A 16072-nucleotide genomic window follows, 5' to 3' on the forward strand; every position below is an offset into this window, starting at 1 on the left:
AGTATGTTTATGATGTAGTCTGAGGCGTGTAAGTATTAAATATACAGATGTCATAATTTATAGCCTGTTTGCTCTACAATTTGTGGGCTCCCCAAAACTATAGTCAGTTGATCACCGTCTTTTTGACTTATAGGTACAGGGAAACTACCAAAAAGAAAAAAAAATCTAAGCCAGTATTTTCCCAGAACGCAATTATCCTAATCAAACTCGCCATTGGTAATTTTATTCAGCAAATGCAAATACCTATATTTTTTTCACTGCTAACAATATGAGATATAGGTACCTAAACAATTGAGTCGTCGGTGGGATTCATTAAAAGTGGGTTATTCCATAAATCCACAGTAAAAAACTTATGCCACGTTCAAAATTTCATTCTAATTAATGTATGTATATATGTTCTTATAAAGACATTAGATAACAAGACGCTTGCTATAGGTAACTTAAAAACGGGTTTCAATATCTAAATCTGAACTTATCTTGATACTGATCTTTATCAGAAGATACTTCGTGACGTGTAGGTACCAGTAGGTACTCCGTCATGCCAATTTCACATGTCTACGACAATGAACTGCTTATGTTTAATTCTCTAAGGTAAAAAACAAGTATTTTCACATACTTTCTTTTATCAATGTCTCCCGGAGCCTTAAGCTCCAGTTGTATATAAGCTCCGAATAATCAAATTTTTTGTATTTATTAAGTGGTGAACGGTGTTGGTCACACATACTGTAAATAGTGTTAAAACTACTATATTTAAGTTTCCCTTGTAGTGATTGTTTGTTTACCTAAATAAATTGAAAAAAAAAAAAAAAAAAAACATTTTGTATGGCACCGTCACAAAACTGACACTCAGTATGAAAAACTGTGACACTATTTTCTTTGTTTTAAACTATAATCTAAATACCAAAGATTTGTTAGTTTTTCGACAAATGTAAATGCTATACTTTTTTGAAAACCGTGGGGTTAAGGGAGCCCTAGGAGGATTGTAAGGAGTGTACAGGTTTTTAAAGGGTCGGCAACGCGCATGTAATACCTCTGGTGTTGCAGGCGTCCATAGGCTACGGTGACTGCTTACCATCAGGCGGGCCGTATGCTTGTTTGCCTCCGTCGTGGTATAAAAATTTTTTGTAACAAACATATCTCAGCAAAAAAGAACACCGCTGTTATGAGTTTTATAATTAACTAGCGACCCGCCCCGGCTTCGCACGGGTAGCTCAACAAATTTACACAAATCCTTTACAAATTATATAAACCTTCCTCTTGAATCACTCTATCTATTAAAAAAAACCGCATCAAAATCCGTTGCCTAGTTTTAAAGATCTAAGCATACATTGACATTGGGACAGACATACATACAGAGCGGAAAGCGACTTTGTTTTATACTAGGTAGTGATATGTAAGCTTACAATATAATACAAATACTCTTTACTGCACACCTCATTTACAGAAAACAACCTTTAGGTAGTGGAAATTAATAAATATATGTCATGTCATTAGCAGCAGTTAGGTACTTACCTACATGGAGACTATATAAAGGAGCCAAATCTCTATGTATGAAAAGTGTCCATCAAAAAACAGTAATTAGGCGGCGCCACCATACACCGAAATACTACCAAAAACAATCTACGTAATTTCGTCGGGTTATTTGTTGGTTCATGTTATACTCATGTCCCAGAGCCTAACTAGCGCCACCGGAGAGATTAGGAACTATTATTGAAAGCTGAAAGCGGTCACTTTTGCAACAATTATGCCATAAGAGATTGGCATCCTTTCTATACCATCCATATTACCTACTTTACTCTTTGGTCAGGTACTCTTCCAAAATCAATCATCAAAATGAATGAATGTACTAAGGTTTATGAGAAAATCTACACGAAAACGGGAACTACTCCCCATGACACAAACTCTCCTATAAGTATGTAGATTTCCGTTGAGAAACATCCAAACTTTTTCGTAACTCAGAGGAAGATTGTTTAGGACATACGGTGATATTGCGCTTAGGTATATATTGTACAAAAGGGTCTCTATTGTTTCCCATAAAGTTATAAGTCGTTATGTATTGTTTGTCCACATTTTCGTTAGTCTAATTTGGTTTTTCTCAGAAACGCGTAACTTTCAGGATTGCCATAAAACAAACCTAACCTAACCTATAGCCTGTCTATAGCATAACCTTAGGAAAATCCTGAAAGTTAACGGTTTCAGAATTATGACTAATGATAATATGATAATCATTACATGGTATTTATTCGTTTGACGAAATTTGGGCTGCATGGGTATCATTACATTATGACTTTCAATAATTATGTCAAACATAGGGACCTCTGTAATAAAATAGGGAACTCTATCCACCGATTTTTATCGAAATCTGACGAAAAAGAAAACAACAACTAAATCAAAATCCGCCCAAAACACTAAATAGGCTTAGCTTGACTCACCACAACCCGGTTCCTGCTGGTATTCCTGACATCCTCAGCGACTTGCACGCTCAGCAGCACACTCAGCCCTAGTTCTCTCCTCCCCCGCCCCGCCACTACCTCCCAGCTGAAATTAGCGGAGGCTTCGCTCGGCGGACGTGGTGGGAGGGTTAACTCTGCTAGAATCTTCTGGATTGGCTTGATTCCTTCCGCTTCTAACTTATCTGGGGATGGAAATGTTATTTATACAGGATATTGTGTTTATTATATACAGGATTATAACTCTTGAAGACCATACATCTCTGAGGATAATTTGATAAACTAATCTTAGGTATAGACGGTATAGTTCTGACACTTAGAGACATTTACACCTCTTAATAATTTTAGATTTTATTTATGTATCTGTCTATCTAACATAAGAATGATATTAAACTATTTCCTAGAGTAATACATAATTATATCTACTGATCTGCCGTCGAAAAGTTTCCAAAATTGCGAAATTTACACATTGAGAAATTTGGAAAGTTTAAGTTGTGTATTGGGATCGAAATTTTCCGTTTCTAAAATGAAAGTTTCCTAATATTACCGAGATCTCTTTCAACTTTTTTGAAACTTTCCGCAACTTGTATCTGTAAGTACAGTCATCAGATATATCGGAGCGGCCAAGGCGCTCACAAGTATCTGAACACGCCATTGTCACGGCGTTAGAGTGCGTGTTCAGATATTTTTGAGCACTTCGGCCGCTCCGATATATCTGATGGCGACTGTACATCATAGCACTCACCGATATTAATGCAAGTTCTGTATAAAGCCTTGGCTTTAAGGACGCTCTGCGGTAGACTTGGATCATCTGCCATCTCTAGCAGATCCCGCAGATCTGCCACTAGTCGCTCTCGTAATCTGCAAACCGGAGCTTTAGGTATAAATACAAAAAGAGATGTCAATTATCAAGAAGGAAAACATCAGAGAAGTTAATTGTAAATCGATCTGATCGTGTTAAACTATCTGACTATAGCGTCGAGCAGCAGCCAGAGTTGACTAGACACTGACGCTCGGGAGACGCTAGTGTGAGGTCTCTCTAAATGAACCTACCTCGCAAGCTGGCTCCAGGTTCCAGGACGTCGCCCATTCCGGAACAGGGTTCTTCTTGATTCAGCCGCTGCACGCGAACGACAAGACTTATACAGCGCCGAGACCTCTCACTCTAGCGTCTTTTGAGCTCCGGCGACTAGTCAGCGCTATGGAAAATGGCGTCGCTACGCAGTTGCGCCAACGTTGCGTCGAGTAGCAGCCAGAGTTGACTAGAAGCCGACGCTCGGGTGTGGAGGGAGGGGGGGGGGGGATTTCCAACTAAGTCTACCTTGCAAGTTGGTCCCACGACGTCGCCCATTCCGGCACAGGGTTCTTCTTGATCCAGCCTCCGCATGCGAACTCGTAGAAGTCCGTGCAGGGGTCCACGTCCTTGTTAAGGGCTGCGATGACGCGGGATGCTGGAGACAGAGATAACGATCAATGTTGCTGAAGTATACTAGGTATATATATGTTCGTTGTAAATCATCTCCAGCGGCTCAGCATACAAGAAAAAACTTTATTCAATTCTACATTCAATTGCTACTTGCGTTTAGTGATCGCCCCAATGTGAAGGCCAGACAAAGTTTTCACATCGTTGAATCCGATTTCGGTCTGTCTATATTCGGAGAAAACTAGCTGCCAGAAAATACCCTGTTGCATCAAGCACTTTTTTTTCTGCATTAATTAAGCTTTCTTTTGATCAACAAATAATAATAAAATTGTATAAAGAGGCTTAGTAGGTAGAGGGTATAGATTTGCAAACTAATGAAGTAACGCATAAATATCCTGCAGGTTCTGTTCGCGCATCCCTATCCCTAATCGTACACATCATATCATAATACAGCGCAAATAATTAAGAAAACTGTACGCATAACACAAATAAAATATCATAAGAATAACAAATTAAAAAACCATTAAAATACCCCGCCAACATAATAGTGACAGTACTACAATTAATTCTAATGTAATACTATTCATTTATGCGTTTTTTTTCATACCTACGCATCGATCTCCTTTCATTTGAATAAATGATTCCTTTTAAAGCAGAATGATGAGATAAATGCATAATTGTGTCATCACCAACATAGTTTAATACTGAGGCATGGCATCTGACGAGCGTCATTTCAACTAGTTTTTAATTATTTTAATTCTCAGATTAAAACCACGCGCATAGAGAAACTGCGCGATCTTCGCGGGAAAATGATACAATTACATCAATTACAGCAGGATTTTAATACTGTAGGGTATTTAATGCGAATATGCATATATTACAGATAAAATGCCACGTGGTTGAATATATTAGGTTTCAAGAAGATGAATCAAATTGTGACGCCGTTGTTATTATGTAAATTAATCCATGTGACTTAAGTTCCTAAGTATCAGCGTAGGTACAATGTCTACCTACTGTATGCATAAGTAAAGCCTGATCAGTAATATAAATGATCATTGTCAAGAGGGCGCTGTTATCCTCATGTATATGGTGACAGTTCAGTATAGTGTGAAAAAATAGTTCCAGTGAAATTCCGCAACATGACGCGTGATCATATATTCCTGGTCGAGCTTTAATAGTTTTTATATGCTGTTTTAACCACCAGCCATACTCTGTGTAGTGACTTTATAGGTCATACCGAACAACTTTTATTATGGAACCAATGCCGAAATCGCGAAAAAAAATTTGGCTGTTTCATACATTCCGGCTGATGTGATGCCGCATGCCGCTGATTTCTAATGGGACAGCCAAATATTTATGTACTAGCTTTTGGCCGCGACTTCGTCTGCGTGGACTTAGTAACAGCAGCTAAAGTAAGTATAGCGCCTGGAAAAATTCTCATAGCAATTATTCAATTTGAGCATATTATGCACACAAATTAGCAGGCACTTCATTAATTATCTCAATTCCATCCCGCTTTTTACTTTCTTAAGGGATGATTTTCGGGATAAAAACTATCCTATATCCTTCTCAGGGTGTTCCGTACGAGACTCACAGCGACATCTCTTGTCGCCTTGTCGGAGAGACGCAGTTGCGTATGTCGCGTGATACCTATCGCGGCCAATACGGAGCCCGATATACGCTTTCGTCACCCTACGTCACGACATATTGTTCCCCTCTACCCCAATATCCTCGAATCATGTACACGTAGATTAAGCATTTAGAATTATAAGAGTAAGCACGTTAAATTTCGGATTTTATTTCACCATCCAAGAATAAGTCGAATTTTCAAAATACGCAGCGCCTAGTCACGAACATATTGGTCCTTCGAGCCGGATATATCAAAGGTTTCTTCGCCAATCGTCGAGTACGAAATGAGAGGCCATTGAGAACCAGCACCTTTGGAAGAGAAAGCGCACATCGACATTTCTTCTTGGACGGAAGGCGCGTATGCAGCACGAAGACACCCAAGGACGCGCTAATTTGGGAAACTGCGGATACCTATAGGACGAGAACTGGACATCCAACGATTTTAAACGCGCATATTTCGGTACGGACATCCAGCCACCCTATACCTAACCCTTTGTCTTCAGTTGCTTAATGCCGTGCTTAATCAATTCCAGTGAGCCTGTGACGAGTAATCATTGCGTGACCGGTACTCTCGGACTCCTTTTTGCCGCCACACAACGCGGAGTTGCATCAGGGTCCAAAGTCCACACGTGAGTACTCCAGCTTTCTATACTAAACCTAATCAAAATGGGAAAAGATGATATTGTGGTACCAACTGATGGTAAATCACGCGATAAATCGCCATCTAGGGCCATCTGTGACGCCGCGATTGAACCTCACGTTCGCGAATTGGTGAAAAAACGTGGCATTATAAAGGCTAGACTCACAAAGTTCGCAACCCACATTCAAAGCTGTAGCGATAATTTAAACGATTTAACTGAGCCTTGTAGAATCAATTTAAAATTACGCATACAAGGAGCAGAGAGCCTGTACACTGAATTTAACGATATTCAAACTCAAATAGAAGCGAATGTGTACGAATCAAATCTCGATGATCAGTTAACGCAACGAGATCAGTTTGAGGATCGTTATTTCAGTGCGCAGTCCCTCGCCGAGTCTATACTAAGTAAATTTAATAGTACAGAAAGCCAAAGTCCCACTATTTCGCAAAACACAACAATGAAGGCAATTAAACTGCCAGTTTTATCACTTCCCTCTTTCGACGGCACGTATGAAAACTGGCTCGCTTTTAGAGATATTTATTTATCACTAGTTCACAATACGAAGGATCTCTGTGACATCCAAAGGTTCCACTACCTAAAGTCATCGCTGACAGGTAGTGCTTTGTTAGTAATAGAAGCGCTCGAACTAACATCAAGTAACTACGCGGTGGCATGGGAGCTCCTTCTTAATCGCTACAATAACAATAGGTTATTAATCCACAATCACGTCAAGGCACTATTTACGCTTCAGTCTCTGCCTAAAGAATCACACATACTTCTTCGAAAGTTAATTGACACAACACTAAAGAATTTACGCGCTTTGAAGGTCCTAGGCGAACCTGTATCGTCATGGGATACCCTAATTATTTACATCTTAGTGTCAAAGCTCGTATCGCCGCGTTTATTGATGAGGATGTAATAGACGACAAGACTAACAATTGATATTGAATAAAGTATCTGCATTTAGGTTTTGGAACTGCAATATTTACATAATACTTTGTGAACATTTATTAACATTGTAATCTGACTCGAGCGACCCGTGGCTTCTGCACGGCTACGGTCTAGCCTCGCCTAGACGAGCTATTGACATCACGGGGAACTAATCTTGCCACAACACGGGGTCATGGCAAGGTGTGCAATCACTACATTGATCGCTTGTGTAACATACCCTTACTCGAGTCATATTTGGTTGGAACCATTTAGGTCCCCACAGGTCTCCTCCAACCCCTTACAACCTGCCCTGATATTGCCTCACTTGATATATTGACTTGACTTGCAATGAGTATCACACTCGACTTTGCTTGTACTACATATTGCTGTTCCACAACCGTCCAGTGCGGACTTGAATACTTGTTATATGCTTTATTCTACGGTTCATTAGAGAATAGAAATTGTATAGGAAACTTACCACAGCTGGTAATCTATTCTTTTATTTTATTACTCCCTCAACACAACTTTATCTATTTGTTTGTCTGACATTGTTTTTCCCTCCTTCTTGAACTAACTTTCTTTTTTTAATGTCCATCGACAATATAGAGGTTAGTGTTGCAAGCAGGGTTGAAGATATATAGAATCTATAAATTATTTGTTGTGCAACTTACCAACTGCTTGATACTCGCGGTTCTTCGCGACACTCCCGAACAACAGAGAGTCTACTGCAGCAGGATTATTAGGTTGCGCGTCCATTCGGTGATTTTTTCTCTCGCTCGAATGGCTGCTTGTCTCGCTGGCGTTGTCCTACGGACAGTGTCGTCCCCCATGTTGGACGTATCTTGTGCGGTTGGTTCAGACATAACTATGTCCTCGGGTACTGACACACATTCGTCGACTGGATAAGGTACCTCTTCATTGGCTGAATTGGCTACCTCTTCCTCTGCCGGATCAGTCACTTCTTTGTTGGCCGGATCAGCCACATCTCCCGGATGTTGTTTTGGGTACTCGGAGCTTTGTTGTGGGTTAATGTCGATTGGTATTGGTATTGGCAAACTGTTGATCTCAACTTGGTCATTGTTTGTAGTTGGATCCAATGGAACTGGAATAACCGGATTTAAGATCTCAGGAGTTTGGGTGTCTTCAGTGTAGTTGTCAACTTCTAGTGGGTAAAGATGACCGACTGACCTGGTGAATTCTGTATTACCCACTTTCACTTTTGCTACACGGCACTGTCCATCCTGACCTTTTATCAATGAAGTTATCTTTCCAACTTTCCAGGCATTCCTATTTTTCAGTTCCTCTTTTATCTGTACTATGTCTCCGAGCTGAGGAGTTCGGTCTGAAGTTACTCGAGGTTGTTTTATGGATCCCCGATGTTTCTCACGCAGGCTAGGCAGATATCGTTCTTGAAACATTTTCTTAAATTCTGCTAAGATTGTCTGTCCTCGTTTCCATCCTTGAATAAGATCCATTTTTGTAACAGTCCCATCAACACCTGTAACATTACTTGAAGCAGTCAGCTCCAAACATTTCCCTAGAGTCAAGAAATCTGCAGGTTTCAAGACATACTCCAAATCAGCACCTACGTTGGTCAAAGGTCTTGTGTTGACCACTGATTCGACTTCTTTGATAATAGTGACTAATTGGCTGTCATTCAATAAATGCTTATCCAGAGTCCTTTTAAGACAGTGTTTTACAATTCCAACTAGCCGCTCATAAAAACCACCGTGCCACGGGGCTAGCTGCGGAATGAATTTCCATTTTATTTTATTTTCTGTACAGTAAGAGTTAATTAGTATTTCGGAAGTTAGCTTAAATTGCAAAGCGTTGTCTGATATAATTGTATTTGGTGAGCCTCTAGCTGCCACCAATCGTCTTACTGCAAGTAGACACTCCTCTGCTGTTAAATCTTTCACTAGTTCTAAATGTATCGCACGAACTGCTAGACAGGTGAAAAGGCAGACCCATCTTTTTTCTTGGTTTCCATTTGTGGTGCTAACATACATTGGGCCGAAGTAATCAACCCCAGTAAACGTAAAGGGAGGGCTGTAGTTTACTCGCTCGGGAGGCAATGCTGCAGTTTGGGGCAATTTGTAGGGTCCTCCACCTTGCTTCAAACATTTCTTACACTTTTTTATGACCTTCATTACTTGAGCTTTACCTTGCGGAATCCAATAGTGCTCTCGAATAATATTCAAAGTATGAGGTGGGCCTACATGGTAGTTCTTTTCGTGTACTTCTTGTATAACCCTGTTGGTAAACTCGGAGTTTTTTGGAATAAGTATTGGATGCTTCTTATCATAAGACCAATTCGTATGTTTCATACGTCCACCACACCGCAAGATTCCATCCACATCTAGGAACAGATCAAGGCTTCTCATTAACGCTGTCTTTTTCCCGTTTATCTCATCAGGGAAATGTTTCTTTTGTACTTCCAAGATTTCTGTAATACCGATTTCAGTCTCAGTATCATTAATAACTTCTGTCTCACTTCTGGCATCTACTTCCTGAATTTCTCCCGTAAGGTAGGCAGGTGGGTCTACTTCATACCCTTTCAGTACCATTTCTGGACCATCTATACTGTCCAGAGCCTCCCCGGCCGAAAGAAGAGTATTTTGTTCTAAGTACCTGTTACTTGGCCAGAATTTTGAATCTTTTACGAGGAAAGGTGGCCCTGTAAACCAAGAGGCTTGCTTTTCTTCCCATAGCTCCGGGCGTGTCCCTAAATCGGCTGGATTTTCGTTAGTGTGTATGTAACAGAACTCGACATCCCTTAGTTGATTTATTTCATCTATGCGTCTTTTTACGAAGGGTGGCAGTAAGTTGTTAGTTCTAAGCCAGTAAAGCACGACTTGGCTGTCCGTCCATAAATACTGCTTATTAATTGTCAGATTCAGGTTATCCTTCAAGTACTTAAGCAACCTGCTTCCTATCAAATAGCCCAGTAATTCCAGACGGGGAATCTTCAAGTTTTCTTTGTCTTCTACAGGTGTCACGCGCGATTTTGACATTAAGAACGCAGTCTTAATAGTCCCTCTACAATGAGTGCGTAAATACGCAACAGCTGAGTAGGCGAACTTGGAAGCATCGGTAAAGACATGAAGTTCATATTGTTTTGCACCTACCGGCATGTCTTCAGCCACATATCTAGGGATCTTTATATCTTTTGCTGTCTTTAATTTGTCTACAATGGACTTCCATTTTTGAACTATATTCATTGGTAAGGGTGAGTCCCATTTAAATTTCTGGATGCACAAGTCTTGAAACAGTAATTTAGCTGGTAGAATAAGAGGTGACGCAAACCCACATGGATCATAGACACGAGCAAGAGTTCTAAGGATATCCTTTTTGTTTAGTTCATCATTGGCTTGAGTCTCAAGCGCCTTATCTTCCATTTTCAGTTGTAAAGTGTCATCTTGTAGGTTCCAAATTAGACCCAGAATTTTCATTTTTCCTGACTGATTTCCAGACTGGTTCTTAGGGATCTTCTCCATAAATTTACTATCATTTGACACCCAGTCTCTTATATTCATTGAAAGCTCATTAAATACTGTCCTAGTTTCATCATACAAGCGTAAAGCTTCATCTAGGGATTCAACAGATGTCACTAAATTATCAACATAGCACTTGTCTGCTATTTTTGTGAGTAGTGCTTCATTTGTTTTGGATATATGGTATCGAATTGATGCTGTTAGCAAGAATGGACTAGAAATTATCCCAAACGGGATTCTACAAAATCGGAAATGGCGTATGTTATCATCCGTTAGTTCTTTACTAGGGTCCTTAACCCAGAGAAATCTCGTCACGTCTCTGTCTTCATTTTGGAGGCCAATTTGTAGGAACGCCTTTTCAACATCTGCAGTAATTCCTACTTTGCCGGTTCTAAATTTAATCAATAGCGCAGTAAGATCTTCTAATAACGAAGGACCTCGGTACATGCATTCATTTAAACTATTACCTTCCTTTATTTTTGCTGAACCATCATAAACGATCCGCCCGTTCTTTCCTTCTTGTCTCACTATATGATGTGGCAAATAGTGTACCGGAGGACTTACTTGATAGATAGGTACTGTTTTAGGTTCTATTTCTTCGATGATTTTTGCATCCAATTGTTCCTTTATAATTCGGTCATACTCGCTGAGCGTACTCTCGTCAGATCTCCGCAGTAAACCTTTTAACCTGCCATAGGCTAAACCATAATTGGTTGGTAAATCAGGCGGGTATTGGATCCATGGCCACTTGACCTCATATCTGCCATTGTTATAATGTACAGTTTCATTAAAATATTTAACAGCTTCTTCTTCTCTGGTAGTTTTGGGAGAATCGGTTATACCAATGCTTTCTAAACTCCAAAGGAATTTCATGTCAATACTTCTTAGCGGTAGATCAGGTTCATTGAAGTATGTACAATCGGTATTGTGGCACTGACAATAGTATGTAATGACTGATAAAGTATTATATTCTTTGTTTTGTTCGCCATTCCCAGATACAATCCAACCAAAATCTGTATCTACAAGAATCATGTTTTCCTTTTCAATGCGCTCGTTTCGAATAAGCGAAAAATAATAGTCATTACCTATTAGTAAATCAACATTTTCCCCCCTGGTGTCATCATCTGCTAGAAAATCTATTGGCTTTTCTATATTAATCTTTACAATAGGAATACCTCTTGTTATATGAGGAACTATGTTGATTCTTAATTCCTTAATGATGTCTCTTTTTGTTTTAATTTTGATTTCAGCTGATGGGCTACATATGGTTTTCGGTGAAGTTGACGAAAAAGTGTACATCGTGAGAAAATCTTCTCCATCTGGAATAATTTTTAATTTGTTTGCTATTGCTGAGGTAATGTAACTACGTTGTGATCCACCATCTAAAATCAGCCTGCAAGGTAGATGCTTATTCTTGTTGTGGATTGTCGCCACTGCCATCTGTAAAAATGATGAGTTTTCTTTAGTAGTAGAATTTAAAGTGTCAGTCTCTGCTATGACAGCACTATTAATATGTAGTGTCTTACCCTTTTCGGTATCTTTAAATTCAGGCTTAGTCTTCTTAAATTGCTTCGGGCACAAGGCACTATTGTGATCACCTTTACAGAAGTAACAATTCTTCTTCAATCTGCAGCTTGAAGCGTTGTGTCCTCGCTTAAAACATTTGTAGCATCTATCCTTTAGTTTCTCCTTTCTTCCTTTTAGATTCGCCACTTTCCGACATTCGTTACTATAATGGGTTCCTTCACAAAAAATGCAATTCTTTCGGATTCTTTTAGACGGCTGACCGCCCTTCTTCTGTTGATATGAGATATACTTTCTTTTTGATCCCGCCTTTGCCAATCCTGTCAATGAAGCTGTTGAGGTAGATGGAAGTGATGGAGTTGAGCTTGATGTTACACAACTTCCAGATTGGTTATTCTGACCTGAACGTTCCATTGCTGTAATTACTTGTTCCAGACCCATACGCAGCTTTTCAATGCTTTGATCTTCAGGAGACAATAGGTGTACTTGGTAAATAACATTTTCAGGAAATTTATCAGTCATTAGAACACGAAGGTGACTACTGTTGGTATCCTCACCCAGATTGTGTAACACACGTAAGTGTCTCTCGAGGGCATTTATTGTTTGTCTGCAACTAGTAGCGTCATTGTTACTCTTTCTTATATTCATTAGGGCTTTATAATGAGCATCAATAACATTCTCTTTACTCCCATACCTTTCTTTCAGCATGCTGACCGCTACTTCATAGTTTTCATTTGTAATGGAAATTCCTTCTACCGTTCCTAACGCAGCTCCTTGTAGCGAAGCAAGCAAATAAGAAAGTTTATCCACATTTTTTAGGTTTCTTGTCCCGACACTAGCCTCAAAATGATCCCAAAACTCAGTAAATTTCAGGAAATCTCCACTAAATTTTTGGAGTTCTAGTTTCGGTAGCCTTGCAACTTGGCCAGGGTTTGTTCCTTTTTCACTATTAACATTTAACTCGGTATAAGTGTCTAGTCGAGATAGGACATCTTCCGCTATTATTTGATCCGCCATATACTCTTCCGACATGCTACCAGTATTGCCACAATGCTGCATAAAGTTGAGAGTCTCCTTCTCTAACGCATCAATAGACCGCCTTAACTGGGTACGCATCTGCAGCAAGTCCATCAACTGCACTTCTCCTCCCTCAAGTATAGCTGCAGCATTCGCTGTCAATTCCTTTACTCTACGATGTCTGACTTTTACACGCGCCTGCAATGCTTCGTCCATTTTTGCAGTTGATTTATGTATTACGTCTTTAATTGAGTGAAGATCCTGCCCGTTTTTTTTTTAATGAAAACTGCAATAAGTTCAATTGCCTGAAAATAACACACAACTTGGTTGATATCGTGATAACAGTAACTATTACGTTGTTTAAACAAAGTATTATTGTTTCACTGAATGTCTTACTCTTATAGTTCAGGTATGAAATAACAGACAAAAACTTCTACTATATAGTTTCAAACATTGATGAAAAGGCAACATCAAGAAGAATCTTCCTACTATCATCCCACAGCGGGTTTTTTTTTTTATGAATACACTGCTTACCACAATTCACGCTTCCTTTATTGATCCAATTCACTGTTTTTCTGGTAAAAATCACTTTTCTGTACCAACCAAACACAAACTTTGTACCTTATAGAAACTTCGCCCTTGTTTTATTCCGTCCCGTCAATGTCAAAGTGAAAAAATTTCAGTTTGACAACCAAAAAACGCGGCAATAGTGATGCGCCACTCCAACCGTAAAAAATCGATTGAGCATCTAGGAGTACGAATTAATGTATCTTAAAGACAATCGACATCGCATACACATCAAAGTTTAGATTTTACTTACTTTTACGTATAGGAAAAAAAATCCTAGGCATTAATACGAGTAATGATATATTCAACTCGACCGAAAATAAAACCGATAGTAGACAGTCGAATTGACCTAACATCCGACTCATCCTTGGTTGATACAGAAATGGATGCGTTCAGGATTACGATTAAGGGAGATAGACTTTTATAGACGCAATCGACATTGTACTGAATAATCAGTCCGAATGAGAGGCATATATCATTCCAACACGCTTGAACGTGGAATCGAAACGCAAAACAATTCAATCAATAATATCGAAATAAGATTATATTAAAACAAACATTCATTGTGTATGTATTTATTATCTCGTTTTCTTTTTATTATTATTGTAAATTGTTGCATAATTATTGTTGTTATTTAAATGATTATCTCAGAAACCTTAAACATTTAATTAAATTAATAATATGTATTTGCTGACCCTATTCAGGGTTCATGTGATACACAAGAACTATGCAACAATCAAATATGCACCACTGAATGGTAGAAATAATGTAACCCACAAATATGTGAAATTACTGTAACCTCAAATATAATTAAAAGTAATAATTAAAAAACATAATATCTTTAAGTATGGAACAATCTGGGCAACTTCTCGCTGCTGTGTGGGAACTTGAACTTTGAATTACTTGATAAATTGACTCCCTACTACTTTCATAGTGTCAATATAGTATAGACCTTTGTTGATTGTTTGTTGATTGTTGATGGCGTTCAGAGCCACGTTGTTTTACAGCTCTTGGTGAGCCAACATGACATCCTACTAAACCTTGTGGAGCTACTACGAGCCTCCCTTGTGGAGCCACTACGGGCCTCCCTGGTGGAACCACTACAGGACTCCTTGTTGGTATTTGGAGCGATGTTGTTTTACGGTCCTTGTTGGACCAACATGGCTGTTACTAGATATTGACAGAGCCAAATAAGGCCCTTTGTGTCGTTCAGAGCCACGTTGTTTTACGGCTCTTGGTGAGCCAACATGACATCCTACTAAACCTTGTGGAGCTACTACGAGCCTCCCTTGTGGAGCCACTACGGGCCTCCGGACCTTGATGGAGCCACTACGGGCCTCCAGACCTTGATGGAGCCACTACGGGCCTCCAGACCTTGATTGTTACTTGGAGTCAAACACAATTACTACTGGTAAGGTAACTGAAAAAGGATCCAGCTCCCACTCTTTCTGTTCCCACACAGTAAACGTGAAATATCTCCGGCATCTCCACCAATTAATCTTATCGCCGCGTTTATTGATGAGGATGTAATAGACGACAAGACTAACAATTGATATTGAATAAAGTATCTGCATTTAGGTTTTGGAACTGCAATATTTACATAATACTTTGTGAACATTTATTAACATTGTAATCTGACTCGAGCGACCCGTGGCTTCTGCACGGCTACGGTCTAGCCTCGCCTAGACGAGCTATTGACATCACGGGGAACTAATCTTGCCACAACACGGGGTCATGGCAAGGTGTGCAATCACTACATTGATCGCTTGTGTAACATACCCTTACTCGAGTCATATTTGGTTGGAACCATTTAGGTCCCCACAGGTCTCCTCCAACCCCTTACAACCTGCCCTGATATTGCCTCACTTGATATATTGACTTGACTTGCAATGAGTATCACACTCGACTTTGCTTGTACTACATATTGCTGTTCCACAACCGTCCAGTGCGGACTTGAATACTTGTTATATGCTTTATTCTACGGTTCATTAGAGAATAGAAATTGTATAGGAAACTTACCACAGCTGGTAATCTATTCTTTTATTTTATTACTCCCTCAACACAACTTTATCTATTTGTTTGTCTGACATTGTTTTTCCCTCCTTCTTGAACTAACTTTCTTTTTTTAATGTCCATCGACAATATAGAGGTTAGTGTTGCAAGCAGGGTTGAAGATATATAGAATCTATAAATTATTTGTTGTGCAACTTACCAACTGCTTGATACTCGCGGTTCTTCGCGACAGCTCGATAAAACCACTGAACGCGAGTGGGAACAACATAAAAGTAGCCTTACGAGCGGCGACACTCAGATGAAGATTAAATTGGATGATTTATTGCAATTTTTACGAAACCGTGCTGATATGTTAGAAACATTGCAGGCATCACATTCACAAAG

General features: G+C 39.5%; 1 protein-coding gene across 2 annotated transcripts in view; it reads right to left on the minus strand.

Annotated features, from left to right (window-relative positions):
- LOC134741280 (neprilysin-4-like) overlaps window positions 1-16072 on the minus strand; it is an 88293-nt gene that overhangs the window by 16776 nt on the left and 55445 nt on the right. For both annotated transcript variants that reach the window (XR_010127871.1, XM_063673995.1), the window contains exons 4-6: window positions 3772-3901; window positions 3196-3311; window positions 2433-2635 (exon numbers count right to left, since the gene is read on the minus strand). Coding sequence is in view for 1 of the 2 variants with exons in the window: in XM_063673995.1 (XP_063530065.1) it covers window positions 2433-2635; window positions 3196-3311; window positions 3772-3901 (449 nt within the window). In the remaining variant the exon portion in view is untranslated. The remainder of the gene's footprint in view (window positions 1-2432; window positions 2636-3195; window positions 3312-3771; window positions 3902-16072) is intronic.

The sequence above is a fragment of the Cydia strobilella genome, chromosome 5 (genome assembly GCF_947568885.1).
Source record: "Cydia strobilella chromosome 5, ilCydStro3.1, whole genome shotgun sequence".
NCBI lineage: Eukaryota > Metazoa > Arthropoda > Insecta > Lepidoptera > Tortricidae > Cydia > Cydia strobilella.